Source organism: Crocodylus porosus, unplaced genomic scaffold (assembly GCF_001723895.1).
Source record: "Crocodylus porosus isolate Cpor-Errol unplaced genomic scaffold, CroPor_comp1, whole genome shotgun sequence".
Classification (NCBI taxonomy): Eukaryota; Metazoa; Chordata; order Crocodylia; family Crocodylidae; genus Crocodylus; species Crocodylus porosus.
The window spans coordinates 40,604,830-40,620,332 of record NW_017728943.1 but is presented as its reverse complement, the minus strand read 5'-3'; the positions used below and the strand labels follow the sequence as shown (position 1 = coordinate 40,620,332).

Below are 15,503 nucleotides of genomic sequence, written 5' to 3'. Positions count from 1 at the left end.
AGTTGCCAGGGAAAGTGAGGGAACAAACTGAGATGGGAAGAGACAAAGGAAATGGCAGGGGACAGGAAATATCAGGGAAAAGAGGAAGCCAGAATTGAGTACAGGCACACACTGACAGAGTATTATTAAGGAAAGGAATAAAAGGTTTGGTTGGATTCTTGCCACATTTTATGCTTTTAAATTGTTGAAATGAGATAATAAGTTTTACTTAATTGTAAAAGTGTAAAGTTCATGCAAGTAAGACAAAAATAGGAAAGGACAGAGGTTTATGCATCCTGGAATGCATCTGAGAAGCATTTCTTAGCCAGCATCTATTTTCAGTTTTCAAGTGGTCTTTGGTGAGAAATCTAAAGACTGAAGCAATATATATCAACAAATTAAAAGTCATCACAATCAGTTTAATGAAGTGCACAGAATAGCAATCGGTCATGTCAATAAAAATAAAACAATTAATTTTACATCAAGTGTGCTTTATTTCCTCCACAGGTATTCTGTTAAATAAAGCACCATATATATACTGCCAGGCCACAGCTAAAGAGGATTCTTTACAGAATCAAATTTCTTGTGGTTGTTTAGTATACAAGTAAACTTAATTTTGATAATAAGAACCACAGCGATCTGAGGCAATCTGCCTCTATTATAAGGTACAAAACTGGCACAGAGGACACCATATTATACACAGTAAAAATGCCATAAGTTTAAATTACATCATACAGGGCAAGGAAGCCCTGTTCTCCCAGACAGCCATATTAAATGAAAGCCACTACAGTGAACTCTTAATTACATAAAACATATCCATTATCTGATTGCCCTTTAAGAAAGTGTATGGTAGATGCAAAAAGTTTTTTAATCTGGAGTTCTGCCTGACCAAGAATTAAGCATATAAATCTATCTTGCCATTCAAGCAGAGAGCACTGGACAAACTGAAGCACAAAACAGAAATAAGCAAAACTTATACAAACAGCATTTTTTGAAAAAAAGACTTAAAAGCAGACATGCTCCATCTAATGTCAAGAAGCAGCTTGGTTTCCTTTTCCAGATATCCTTGTGACCACGTGAATCGTAGACTCAATGGTCCTACACAGGATGTCTAAAATGTCATGCTGCTGCATGTGACTAAAAAGTCCTCTGGAATGGCCACAACCAATTGATAAACTAGTTTCAGGGTCCTGGGATGGTAAGGCTTGACCATCACAGCTTCTCAAATCTGCTAGGTCAGATAAAACTGCTGAAATTGATGTAGAAGGAAATTCGGAGTCATCCTCAGCTGCACTGGAATCCTTGGAACTCTGCAAGTCTTTAAACTCTTTGCATTCTTCAAATTTACCATTGCCTGACTGGTCTTCTGTGTGTTGTGACCTGGCGGTTAACATTATGTCTTCTGAAAATGAAGATGGAACTTCCATTCTGAACTCCTTAACAGAACTGTTTTCTGGGGAAGGAAGATCTTGTTCAGTGCCGGGATCAATGATTGAAGAGTCTCTTGTCTCATTATCTGAAGTGCTTGTTGGGGTTAATGCCTCCCGTGGTTCAGTTTTCATATCACTGATGCAGCTGTCTACAGTGTGTTCCTCATCGCTGCTGACCCGTCTTCTTTTTACAGGAGTAGCTCCTTCATCATCTGTAAAACCAAAATACCATTTTGTTCTGAAGTACCTTTCCATGGGGGATCTTTTTTTAAAATTTTTTTTTACATTTACAGTTAGTGTTAAGCTTCTGTATTTTACATTTTTCACCTTCAAAAGCCTTTATATATGGAAGCAAACATAATGGGTTACTGAAGGCTATTTCTTCAGAGGCTCATCACTCTGAGGAGTTCATTAACTATGACTGCCTAATCAAGATCCATTTCTATAGATTCATGTGTGTGTGGGTGTGTGTATAATATATATATTCTAATATAATAAAGGCTTAGTTTGTCTGTCTCTGTCTGCCTGTCCATAACACTTCTGGCCAACTGTGCATACACTGCCGAGAGGGCAGGGAGTGACTGGTTGGGTGGCCTGGGCCCAAGTCTGCACCTCTGCCGGGGAAGTTTGGTGGTGGGGAACACACCCTGGCCATCTGAGCAGGGCTTCCCCCACCGCCTCCCTGCCTGAGGGTGAAAGGGGACATCACAGTGGTGGTGTCCCCCTGCTGCCTCCCCAGAACAACTGGCAGGGAGGGGAAGACAGTGGGCAATGATGGAGGGAGGGAAGCAGGTGGACGTGGGCCAGATGGACCTGAAGTGGCGGGGGTGAGGGGAGCGGGGTCAGACCAGAGCAGCGGTGGGGTGGGGAGCAGAGTCAGACCGAAGTGGCAGGGGGAAGAATGGGACTAGACCAAAGGGGCTGGAAGGGGGAGTGCTGAGTTGGACCGAAGCGGAGGGGGGGTGGGCATGGGGCCGGACGTGCCCCTCTAGTCATCCTTGATGGGCAATTTGCTAGTGTATATGTATATGTTAGGGCTGTGCGACGCTTCAGTTGCCAATTCGATTTGGTGGAGATTCCGCCTGATTCAGCGGCTAAATCTTCAAATCTGAATTGAATCAGGAGATCCTTTAATCTCTCCGAATCGAATTGGAACCTTCCAAATCGATTCTGAAATATTCAATGATTCGGACATAGACACTTCTTTAAATGTTTCTTCGACATACCTCAAGGTACCAAGCAGCTCCTGAATGCTGAGATGCTGGAGCAGATGGAGTGTCCCATGGAAGCACAGTGGGGTCCCCAGCGTGCTCAGTGGCAGACCCAGAAGTGGACCAGAAGCACTTCCGGGTCCACTTCCGGGTCCACTGTGGAGTGTGCAGGGGAGCACCCCCACAGCCTCCTGGCTCAGCAACTGGTACCTCCTGGGTCAGGGGGGAGCTGATCGCTGAGCAGTGGACTCCCTGCGCTCCTGTGGGACGCTCCATCCACCCCACCATCTCAGTGCTCATGAGCTGCACCTGGTACCTTGTGGTATGTAGAAAAAACATTTAAAGCTGGGTCTATGGCCAAATCGCTGATTCTCCAAATCTTCCGAATTATCAGATCTTCAGGTTCCACCAACTTGAACTGGGACAGTGATCCAAATCAATGAACGGAATACAGCCCGCTTTGCACACCCCTAATCTATGTATATAATGTCTACAGTTGGAATCAGGACTCAAAGCTCTGCTGTTAAGAGGGCAATATATTTTCTATATTAGTTTTAATTAAAAATGCTTCTTTATTATATTCAGATTTCAAAAAGTTTTCCCTATTATACTAAATTAAATACTTCTAGTCTATGAGTAACTTGTCTCCACTGAGGTCACTGGCAAAATTCTTCCCAAATTCAATACAGCCAGAATTTCATCCCGAGCGTTAAGGATTGAAAAGGTATACTACTACTACTACTACATTTACAAAATTATTAGTTTGGATGACACTGTACAGACATTGTACTGGGCTGCTTCCCTATTATTTAGTTTACATATGGCAAGAGACAGAAATGAAAGTAAGGAGTCAGAAAAATAAAAACAAAACAGTAACAATTACATAATACAGCCCCAGCAGGTTATTTATTGCATGACATACTTGTCAGGTTACTTTATGTAATTGGTCTTATTTCAGTATATTAATTAGTCAGTTAGTACTAGAAGTCTAACATGAAGGAGTGGCATTCATGGGTGATTTTAAAAAGGAGACAAAGGCACCATTCTAAGCAAGTTATTTCAGACATGGCAATGACATTGGAAAAAGACATAACAATAACTTAAAAAGCAGAGGAATTAGCATTAGGCAGGGCCATCCAACTCCCCAGTGGCAGGGGCTGCACCAGCAGGGTCCCAACAGCTGAGGCAATGGCATTCCTCTCACCTCCCTAGCTGCAAGCTACCCCAGCACTGCATGGGCATGTGGCTCCCCCCCACTGCTGCACTGTGCGGGCAGGTACCTCTCCACCTTCTTGGCTGCAGGCTCCTCTGACACTGCAAGCTGCCATGTCACCCTGTGCAGGGGCAGGAAGTAAAAACTAGAAAAGAGAGAGGGAGCCTGGAAATCCCAGTTGTAGCAGCAACTGGACTGATGAGAGGAGCAGTGGCCAAGGGGGGTGCAGGGTCTGCAAACAAACCCCTTGCAGGCTGCAGGTTGGACAGCCCTGGCATATGGTATCAGGACAGAAGCAGAAGAGGATGTTTCAACATGCAGGCAAATCACTTTGAAGGTGCAGACAAGGTTTCAGTTTTGTGCTAGGGAATGTGAAATTGGGAAATGTCTTATTGGGAAATTTCCAAGGCACGGATCAGGGTTTTGGTAGTGATGTTACAAAGCAAGAAGAGACAGTATGGATATATCAAGTAAAAGAGAAGGAGCTGAAAATGACGCCAAAGCAAACCTTTAGTTTTTCTTTCTTTGGCTTCTTGCTCTTGTAATGAGTTTCTTTGTTGTTGACAAGCCCTACATTTATTTAGCAGCTCTTGTAATGTGGGAATCAGGGCTGAATTCAGTTGTTTAGGAGTATGCACAGAAAGCAGCAACGCAAGTGCTCGAAGGTCCTACAGAAAACAAAAGCACAGAAACATGGTTAGCAAACATTTCAGATTCTTATTTTAAGGTTGATCCTTTGCCCTCGCACACAGAAATTTCTTTGTATAATTTGCAAAAATGTTACCAGAGGATCTGAACTTTTTGTGCTTCCAAAAGAACAAATTCCTAAATTTGTGCGCTCTGGAAATCTAAGAGTATCTGTAATGCCCTTAATGTAAACAAGGTCCTACTGACAAATTTAAGTTGTGGGTTTGGTTTGGACCTCATCATGCTCAATCCCATTGTGTTTTGCATTAGTTCTGTAAAATGAATAAACACACACAAGTCAACATGAACATGGGAAACCCAGGAACACAGGCTATGTTACTACATATCCATCCACTCTTTGTTCTTAGGGTACTTTGCAAAAGAGAATGCTGGAAAGCTTGCCTCACTTTCTGTCTCTAGACTACTTCTTGAACCTGGGTTCTTAATTCTAGATCCTGTCACTAAGAGATGCATCAGAAGATATCAAATTGTGCGCCAGCCAGATTACATTTTACTCCTCATATAAAATTCAGCAAAATCTAGAGCTAATATCAATGATCTACATCATCATTAATTAAACAGTGTCAATGACCTCTTCTGCAATGGTGCTATATTACACACACACACACACACACACACGCACTCTTTCCCCCTTTCTTATTGGAATAGGTTCACTTAGAAAAATGGAATGAGACTTTTTAATGAATACTCAATATATGTGTGTGGGCTTCTGAGGAAAAATGAATATTAAGCAATATCCTAGATTTTTTATTTTCAACTTTGCCTTCATGACCTTGTACAGGGGACTTTAGCAATAGGTGGCAATAGGAGCACTCTCCACCCCAGAGTGCTGAGGGAATTAGCAGAGGTCATTGCGGGACCCCTGGCACAGCTTTACGAGCACTCGTGGTGCTCTGGCGAGGTGCCAGAGGAGTGGAAAAGGGCCAGTGTGGTCCCCATTTTCAAAAAAGGGAGGAAGGAGGACCCAGGAATTATAGGCCTGTTAGTCTTACCTGGGTCCTGGGGAAGCTCTTTGAGAAAATTATCCAGGTGCACATCTGTGAGGGCCAAGCAGGGGAGTGTATGCTTAGGGGCAATCAACATGGGTTCATTAGAGGCAGGTCCTGTCAGACCAACCTGGTGGCCTTCTATGACCAAGTCAGAAAATCCTTGGACGCAGGTGTCATGGTGAATGTAGTCTTTCTGGACTTTAGGAAGGTCTTCAACACTCGCACCCCATCCTCATTAAAAAAAAAAAATCAGGCGACTGTGGTACCGATGCCTACAGTCAGATGGGTCACAATTTGGCTGGAGGGTCATACCCAGAGAGTGGTGGTGGATGGGTCATTTTCGACCTGGAGGGATGTGGGCAGTGGGGTCCCCCAGGGCTCAGTCCTCTGGCCCACACTGTTCAACATCTTCATCGGCGACTTGGACAAGGGGTGAAAAGCACCCTGTTCAAATTCACAGATGACCCTAAGATGTGGGGAGAAGTGGGCATGCTAGAAGGGGGGGGACAGGCTGCAATTGGATCTGGACAGGTTACAGGGGTGGGCGGATGAGAATAGGATGGGATTCAACACTGACAAGTGCAAGGTGATGCACCTGGGGAGGAAGGACCAGCAGCATACCTAGAGGCTGGGGAACTCCCTTCTCGTCAGTGCAGAGGCAGAAAAGAATCTTGGAGTCATTATAGACTCCAAGATGAACACAGGCTGAGTGTGGGGACACGGTCAGGAAGGCCAACCGCACCTTGTCATGCATCCATAGTTGCATCACGAGCAGGTCCAAGGAGGTGAACCTCCCCCTCTATGCGACACTGGTCAAGCTGCAGTTGGAGTACTGTGTCCAGTTCTGGGCACCGCACTTCAGGGGGGATGTGGCCAGTATCGAGAGGGTCCAGAATAAGGCCACCCGCATGATCAGGGGGCAGCAGGGCAGGCCCTACAAGTGGAGGCTACAAGACCTGAATCTGTTCAGCCTCCACAAGAGAAGGCTGAAAGGGGATCTGGTGGCTGTCTATAAACTGGTCAAGGGAGACCAGCAGGCAATGGGAGAGTCCCTGTTCCCCCAAGGACTACTGGGAGTAACAAGGAATAACACGGCCATAAGTTGCTGAAGAGTAGATTCAGGCTGGACATCAGGAGGCGCTACTTCACTGTCAGGGTGGCTAGGATTTGGAACCAACTTCCAAAAGAAGTGGTGCTCGCCCCTATCCTGGGAGTCTTCAAATGGAGGCTAGACAGACACCTTGCCGTGGTCGTTTGACCCCAGTAATCTTTCCTGCCGTGGCAGGGAGTTGGACTTGATGATCTGCTCAGGTCCCTTCCGACCCTACCAACTATGAAACTAAATTCTACTCTGAAAACAGACTATGTGAAATGGCTTGCTTTCTTATTCAGTGAGTCAGTTTCACCTGTGCAAACCTAAAACAGCAGCAAAGTCCAAGCTGGTCTTTAATACTGATGATACATGGAAAGGAACTAAACTAGTTTGATTCTCAGAACTAACTTGTGTTTGCAGGCTGTGGTTAAGGAATAAAAACATCCTAATAAACAATTACCTGATTCTACAGTATCTGTTTGTGAGATGTTTGTACATGTGGATGAATACTCATGGCTTGCATGAGACTTCTCTGCACAGGTGTTCATACAGTTTTCATGAACAGACACTGGTAGGGGAGGGAGGCTTTTTGAATACTACTGCACATATACAAAAGACCTCTAGGAGCCAGTTATTGTAAAGTAAATAACTGTTTGACTTCCCCCTGTCTTCCTCACAAATGAGGTCTCCAAACTCAACCTAGCAGAAAAAGTGTATTAGTTAGAGATGGACTGTCATGATGTTCCACCCTCCTCCCCCACTCCTTTACAGGAATGATCATAAGTGGATGTGACAGAGACAATACCAGAGGTTTATCCCAGACCTCCAGGGAGGTATGGTTCACAGCCTAAATCAGTGGTCCTCAGCTTTTGCTCTCTGTTGTTGGCCATGGACCAGCAAGTAATCTACTGCAGGCCACATCATACCTTGCTCTCTCTTTCTACCTGAAGAAACATGCATCTGCGGAAAACAAAGCTTTCTGTTGCCATAAACAATATCTGGGGGTCTGTAAGCCATGGGTTAGAAACTACTGTCCGAAATAGTTTGAGATACGGCACGTTAGGCCAAAGAGAAGACCTCCAAGAAGTATGTGGAATACCTTCTGTGCTAGTCCTTTCTCTTAGCTCATCCAGAAGAGACAGTAGATGGTCTAGGAAAATAACTCTGCTAGAAGAACAATGCGCCAAAGAAGAAAACATTCCTCCTAGAAATGTTCTGAGTGCTCTTGAAGCCACACAGATGGGATAGATTTCTGAGGATAAGAAGGTCTCAAATAATTTTTATAAAAGGTAAGCGAGGGTCACAAAGCACAAGAACTTTAGATGTACCAGTGACATGAAATACATCAAGCTGGAAAGATCAAGCAGGGCAGTAGATGGCAGTGCTCAATTCTATGCTACTGCTTGCAATGCCTATAGCTCCAGGCGTGAGGAAGTCCAGTACTGAGCAAAAAGCAGTCACACACCACAGTTGGTTGCAGTACTAAGAAATTCAGCACTGAAAATTCTTTCATTGCCAATACCACAGCTCTAGGAGGTATCATGCTCATGCTAAATGGTACTAAGAGATGTAATATTGACACATGCTGCAACATGGTCAAACTGGCACCAACTTATACGAATGTCTTGAGAGTGTCTCAGTCTTTTCTTTGAAACCAAGACTAAAGACCAGTGTTGAAGTAGTAAAGTTTAAGTACATTCTTGTTTTCTGCAGGCAGCCTTGTCAGTGGCTGTGCTGCCAGGGCCTGTGATAGAGCCTTCTTGCTGAGTAAGATCATTTCAGTCTATCGTGTTAAAGAGAGACCCTTCCTGAACACCAGGGCACTTGCATTCTGAGGCTGGAAATTCATGGTTTTGTTTAAGCCTCTGAGTTAAATGCTGTCCACAAGTTTTCCATGAGGCAGCACTTCAGATGACACTCTCTGCTGTTTGTGCTTCCTGAATGACTAGCAGATCATGCACTTGGATGGTACATGACTCTCCCCTAAACAGTGAAGGCGCATACTATTATGGCTACCGGTTAGGGGAATTCTCTTTCCACACTGACATGGTCTAAAACCTATAGATCTCTAAATCATGATGCTTGAAAACCCAAACATGTATTACTCTATTCCAAACCTTGTAAAATACAAGTTTGGGTTTTTTGTTCGGTTTTTTTGGGGAGGAGTGCCAATAGGCTGGAAAGAAGCACCATCTCAGGGGTCAGCAATGATTTTGGGCAGAATGCCAAAAACACCCACAACCTCTATTTGGAAGATGTTGGCATGCCTGGGGTAGATGTCAGGGCCCAATCCTTGTTGTGGTAGTGCAGCTCAGGCCCCTTACTTGCCATCCACCCTAAGGCACGTGTGCATTCGCCACCAGCAACAAGGTAGGCTGGGACTCCATGTACCCCAGTCCAGCTGCTTGCAGCATCCCCGCCGCCTGCTGCAAGCAGCCCAGGCTCTGTGGTGGCTGGCAGAGACCTACTGAGAGAGCCTGAGCCAACTGTGGCACATAGCCAAGATGCTGCAAGCAGCTGCACCAGGGTCCATGGAGACCTGGCTTGGCTCATTGGCAGCAGCGGGTGCGCACACACCTCAGGATAGATGGCAGGGAATGGCCTGGCATTGCACTGCCACAACAAGGATTGGGCCTCTTCTGGCTCCCCTACCACTCGCCCAGAGGCAGGCGTGCACCAGCAGCTGGCAACAAGCTGGGGTAGGGCACTGCAGATCTTGGTGTAGCTGCTTGCAGCCTCCCAGCTGGGCGGGCCCCTGTCCCAGAGCCTAGGCTGCTCACAGCAGGCAGAAGGGAGGCTGCAAGCAGCTGCACTGAAGTCCACAGAGCCCCAGCCCAGCTTGTTGCTGGCTCCTGGTGCACGGCTGCCTCTGGGCGGATGGTGGGGGAGAGGGAAGGGGCTAGGTCTTTGTTGTGGCAGTGCAGCCCCAGCCCCTTCCTTGCCATCCACCCTGAGGCACACATGCCAAGTAAAACTCATTCCCATGGCACACTGATATGCTTGTCAGGGGTTGCTAACCCCTGCACTATTCAATATATGAAATATTTACAGTAATAAGTTACAGTAACAAGATAAAGGGCACTCATTGTCTGCCAGTGGGGGTCATTCTGCCCTGTGGAGGGTAAGTACACAGGTATGCAAACCACACATACGACTCCGACTGGGCACCGCTGCTGAAAGCTGTGTGAACCCCTGAGAAGGGGTGCACACACAACCATACAGATACTCCAAGAATACCATTTTATCTACAAGATGGATATATTTAATCACTAAGGTACAAACACAGACTGTATTTATGCTAATTTTTTAAGTAGAAGGTGTTGTTTTTTTTTAAAGAAAGCCTCTACAGGAACAAGTTTTTAACCTCAGTGCATGAAGCCAGATCATTTGCGTCAGTAAAATGTTTTTCTGTTGTGTCAATCTCTGGAAAAATTGGCAAATGCAATGACAAAGGTTTCCCTTCGCCTATAGCTTCTGCAACATCAGTCTTGGGGATTTCTTTCAAATACAGGTGGCTCTTTAGCAATTTAGAGAAGTGTATAGCTTGTCTGTTGAAACATTTGTCTGTGGAAGACGGTTTTCATCACAACTATTATTTGCAGACTGGTTGGATTTAAGAGGCACCAGGAGGAAAGGAGGAGGGTGTGAAAAAGCTCTTGGTTAACATATCCATTGCCTTTTTTACAGCTTTGTCCTATGAGCTGTTCCAAGCCAGTGACTTGAAGAAATTGTTTTCACCATTGGGCCAAAGGAACACAGGGCAAAGGGTGTGCCCTGAAACCCAACCCTGGAATTCTTGTCCAAGGAGGAATAAGGGGATGTTTCCTAGGTTTTCTTAATCCTGTATTTTTTGTTATTTGACTACCTAGCACCTGCATTAGAGAAATAACCAAAATGTATTGTATTGGGATGGGAGGGCACAAAGGTCAAGCAAACAGATGCCTGTGCCTCTTGTCATGCCACAAACAGTGGTGGTGGTGAAGGTGATATCAATTTGTGCTGTTATTTAGCAGTGGAAGTCTGTTTATATTATGAAACTATAGCATGGGCAGCTCAGAACTGCCTGTGCTCTCCAGCCACCCCAGACAGGTGACTCCAGGGACTTGATCCTGTGCACCCAGTACAGCAATTCCTGCACAGGGTTGGGCCCCTCCAGCCCTGGGAGTGCCTGCTCAGCTTTCCCTGATGAGGGGACACCCATCGAGATATCCAGGGCCAGTCTCTGTAAGTAGGCAAAGCTGGGGTTTCCCTGCTTACTGAGACACAGCCCTGAGGATGCATCCCAGGGGTGCATCTTGGTAGGCTGGAAAAGCTAGGCAGGTGCTCCCAAGACTTGAGAGACTTGATCCTGCATGGGAATTCTAAGGGTGTGCAGGAATTCCCAGGAGAACATACTGCCCCACAGCATCAACAGGCAGGACAATGAGCGACATGGATTTCACTGATCTGCTTCAACTGGCAACGCCTATTTCTAGTCTCAGAGACACAGGTCCCCATAGCACAGACAGACAACAAAGGTGGAACAATAAAAAAAACAGGTAGCAAAAGAACTAAAACTACATAAAAGAACTTCAGAGCGGTACTCCAGTGCTGACTGCCCATTTTCCTTAACAGAGTCACAAATTCTAGCAGAGCTGGTCCATCACTCCTGGATTTAGCGTCACCCTCAGAGAGATCTCCAGTCGTCTCTGACCAACTGGCAAGAGGGGACACATGCATACTGGGGCAGTCAAGATATTCACTAAATAGATTCCTTTCATTGTAGACAATCTTCAGAAGCTCTGCCATACAAGGTAAACAGATTCTTTTTAAAAGACTGTTATTGTGAAGGCTTAGGTAGGACTTACCCCATTCAAAGTAGAGCTTGCTTTGGAAATTTCAACTCGCTGGCTGCTGAAATCTGATTCTAGACTTTGATATTGATTTATTAAATTTGTAATTAGAGTATTGATTAAATTGGCACAGTTTGCTTCAGAAAAAACCTGCCCCTGAACCTGTAAAAGAACATAATTATTTTAGAGCTGTAAAAAGGCTAGATGCGTGAAATAAATATCCAAAACTAATACAATGTGCACCACTGCATTCTTGCTAACTTTAAACACCACTTAAAATATCACATACCTTTAGAAGAAAGTGTGTTAAGAAGGTATACACAATATTATTGTTAAGAAAGGTCCTTTCATCCATTAGAATGCATTTTATATATTCTGCAAAAACTGGATCTTCACACAGGAGCTTAACACAGTTCTTTGACATGGCGGACTAAGGATAGAAAAATAAATGTGGAAAAAATATTGCTGCAAAGTTAATTTAATTTGGTAAGAGACTGATGAGAAAATACTTTATTTCATACAGAAAGTTTTTCACTGGCATCAAAGAATTAGAAATGTATTCGTTGTTATTGTCCCAAAGCTACTCTTTGATTGAGATTATAATGTGTGGGAGTGGAGACCTGTGTATTAAACATGACTCAACTCCCTTGGTGTGTGAAACAGATGCTGCCTGTCTTGTTTAGGTGCAAGGGATCCTCTGGCAATGGAGCAGGTGGGGGTCTACTGCACAAAGGAGCCAAATGGAGGGGGTCTTCAACATAAATTATACTAGTTAAACGTAACAGTTATGTTCATAAACCTCACGACAACATTTCTAAATAAATATGACAGCCTCAATGCTGTCAGTGTTAGCACAGTCAGTATTTCCCACATTTTTGTTTTAGAACCTGGCCGTATAACATCTATACAAAAGTCTCAGTTTAGGATGATTTAATTTTTAAAAAAATTTTTAGGGATTGTTTTGACATAGAAAGAGAGGTTCTCACTGGCCAAATTCAAACTTAGGCCCCCTCCACACTTACACGTTAGGCATGATTGACCAGTTAATCAAGCCTTAAATTGTGACCCAGCTACACATTCAACCAATCAATGACATGATAAAACAAACAATAAGCTACAAAGTTATTCCACGAAAAAATGTGGGTGACTTTGTAGCTTGTTCTAATCATGCCATTAATTGAAACTGTGGCCAAGAGCTCACCGGTGGCTGGGAGCCCCAGCAATGCTGCCAGCCCCACTGCTGACAAGCCTTGCAATGGCAGCAGCACTCTCAGTGCTGACCCTGCTGTGAACATCATCAGCTCCGGTACTTGCAGTGGGGAGAACACTGTCACTGCTGCAAGCCTTGTAAGGTGTGGGGCTCACAGCGGGGGCAGTATTATCAGCGGCGCAGCTCTCAGTGATGGTAGTGTTCGTTTCACTGTCCCCGCTGTGAGACCTACACCTGACAAAGCTTGAAGAGGGAGCAGCTTTCTACCTGCTGTAAGTCCCACAGCCAGGGGAGCTCGCAGTGGCAGCAGCATTCCTGACGCAAGCCCTGCACATTACGAGGCTTGCAGTATAAATAGTGTTCTCTCTGCTGCAAGCCCTGCAGTTGATGAGGTTCACAGTGGAAGCAGCACTGGGAATGCCAGCAGTGGGGCTCACAACCACAGGAGCCCGAGATTATGATCCCAGGTTCCTCCCTGCACTGGTGATAAGGCAGGATGGAATCTAACGCACAATCCCACAATCATGTTTCCTGCTATGCATGTGTGGCATGGCAGGAGGCATGATTGTGTGGCTTATGCAGAAGATCCCATTGTGCCTTTATCTGCATATGTAGAGGGACCCTTAGATACATATATTCCAATTTCCCTTCCTATTTAACACAGTCTTCACTTGCTACCTTAAACTGTTGAGTGGGGTATCTGGAAGTTAAAACAGTTCTAGTCTATTAAACAGAGGGATCCATCAAACCAATATATGTATACTATATTTTCTTGTGTACTAGGGTACAGTCCAATTACAGTGAACTTGGATTTCAAAAGGCAGGGGAAACAATCCCTATTGCAAGAGATCACAGACCTCTGAACTGCAAATATTTCTCCATGTATGTAATGTTATTTATGGACACTTCTGTAGCATCAACTAGCATCATACAGCTGTCCACTAGGGCACCCTCGGGGAAGATGGATACAAACTCCTTGGAAGGCTGCTTCAGGCTTAATACCCAGAAAACCTCCTTCACAGTCAGAAGTAAATTGGAGACTGGAATAAACTCCCTCCAGAGGTGGTGCAGTCACCTTCCCTGGAGGTTTCCAAGAGGAGACTAAACAATCACCTCGCTGGGGTTACCTAACCCCAGTTGTCTTCCTGCCTAGAGTGGGGGGACTGCAAGGTCCCTTCCAGCCCTTAACAATTTATGAATCTATGAATCAGAACCAAAAAAAATGACAAATTATCACTGGCTAGTTTTTCTTGGATTGTTCAAATGCAAGGCACAATATACAAGCAAAGTGACAAACATTATGTTAATTTTTTTTTATATTACCACTATGAACTAAGAAACATCCAGGAAATTTTAATAGTGTTCTGAATTTAATTTTAATTAACCTTATAAATTACTGTTTCAGAGCAATTAGCTTTGAACAGCTCATAATTTTCACAAATATCTTGTAAATATTCTCAATTAATTCTCAAACCTATTTAACTTTACCTGAGTCTGGCATAGTTCAGTCCACAGTTTGGGAAACAATGCAAGGTGAAGCGGTAAACCTTCATAAGCAACTAGGACACCTGGAATTTTGAGAAAGCGCAAAACTGAATACATGCTGAAATACATGAACTGGATCGCTGACTGACACAAATAGGTTGGATGCATCATATCACTTCAGAGAATTACATCTTGACCAATTACACATGATTATCCAAGAACTATAGTTTGCTAAGTTTTTATAGCACAATTAGTATGTTGTTATAAAAACCTGTTATCATAAAAATTTGTATTTGCCATTTCTGCATGTATATAAAAAAAAAAAAAAAAATCAAGGTCCACCAACTGAAGTAGGGCTAGGTCTATGTATTTATGTAAGTGGAAATGTAGCATTTTACTTCAATACCTTTTTTTTATTTTAATGTTTACTGTCAACAATTTATCAGGTTTTATTTTTTAAAGATGACATGACGTGAACACTGCAAACAGATTTGAAACAAACTTTATCTTAAACCCCAGTGTAATCTAGGCAAACTTAATACAACCCTATTTATGGGACAAACTGCTCAAGAGAGAAAGATATATGCCCCTGATAAACTTTATAGCTCAAAAATCCCATATTAAAAGCCAAACGTCCTATATGGAAGATGGTAATGTGATAGTGATATTGTAGCTGTGATGCTCAAGAACCTACACAAGAGGCAAGGATTTCTTAGGATGATACCTTTTATTGGATCAACTACGTAGTTGGGATAAAGTAGGACAAGTTTTCAAAACAAGACATTCTTCATCAGGTATGTGGAAGAAGCAGAGATGGGTGGTTTGAACAAAGAATAGCTTATCAATGGTTCAAGGAGTTCTTATCTCTCAAAACTCATCCCCACAGTATCCAAAATGTTCTAACAAGACATAGTTCTTTTCTCATTACAAAATCACAGCGTTTAGGTTGTGTCTACATGGTGAATTTCCTGACATCACAATCACGTTTCTGTGTGTATACACCTACCACATTGTTTAACTATGTTTTGGAAAATCAGAATAGCCATTCCAGCAGACCTGGCTTATAAAATGATCTGCAGTTTATCAAGCTATTCAGGCTAGGATGTCCCACCACAATGAGAGCAGGGAGAAAGGAGGATTAGCTAAACCAGTTAGAGTTAGCAGTCTTTTGTCTGAACACTGATAAAAAAAAAAGTCTGACCAAACAGAAGGAAGGCAGCCAGGTGCTGGTGTAGACCTCTTCCAGATGTGAAACAGTTGCCACGTGTGCAGGTACAAGCCATGCTCACTAACTGGTCACAAACTCAAGTAGAAGCTGTGCTCAAGTCACTGGCTAAAAACAGGCTCAGATGT

General features: G+C 44.0%; 1 protein-coding gene across 2 annotated transcripts in view; it reads right to left on the bottom strand.

Moving 5' to 3' along the window:
• Nucleotides 1-377: 377 nt before the first annotated feature.
• The window catches only part of USP34 (ubiquitin specific peptidase 34), a 256,166-nt gene continuing 241,040 nt past the window's right edge, over nucleotides 378-15,503 (bottom strand). For both annotated transcript variants that reach the window (XM_019549212.1, XM_019549213.1), the window contains 5 exons: nucleotides 14,154-14,233; nucleotides 11,745-11,885; nucleotides 11,471-11,617; nucleotides 4,342-4,501; nucleotides 378-1,621 (listed from right to left, as the gene is read on the bottom strand). In XM_019549212.1, the coding sequence (XP_019404757.1) occupies nucleotides 1,011-1,621; nucleotides 4,342-4,501; nucleotides 11,471-11,617; nucleotides 11,745-11,885; nucleotides 14,154-14,233 (1,139 nt within the window). In that variant the 3' untranslated portion in view covers nucleotides 378-1,010. The remainder of the gene's footprint in view (nucleotides 1,622-4,341; nucleotides 4,502-11,470; nucleotides 11,618-11,744; nucleotides 11,886-14,153; nucleotides 14,234-15,503) is intronic.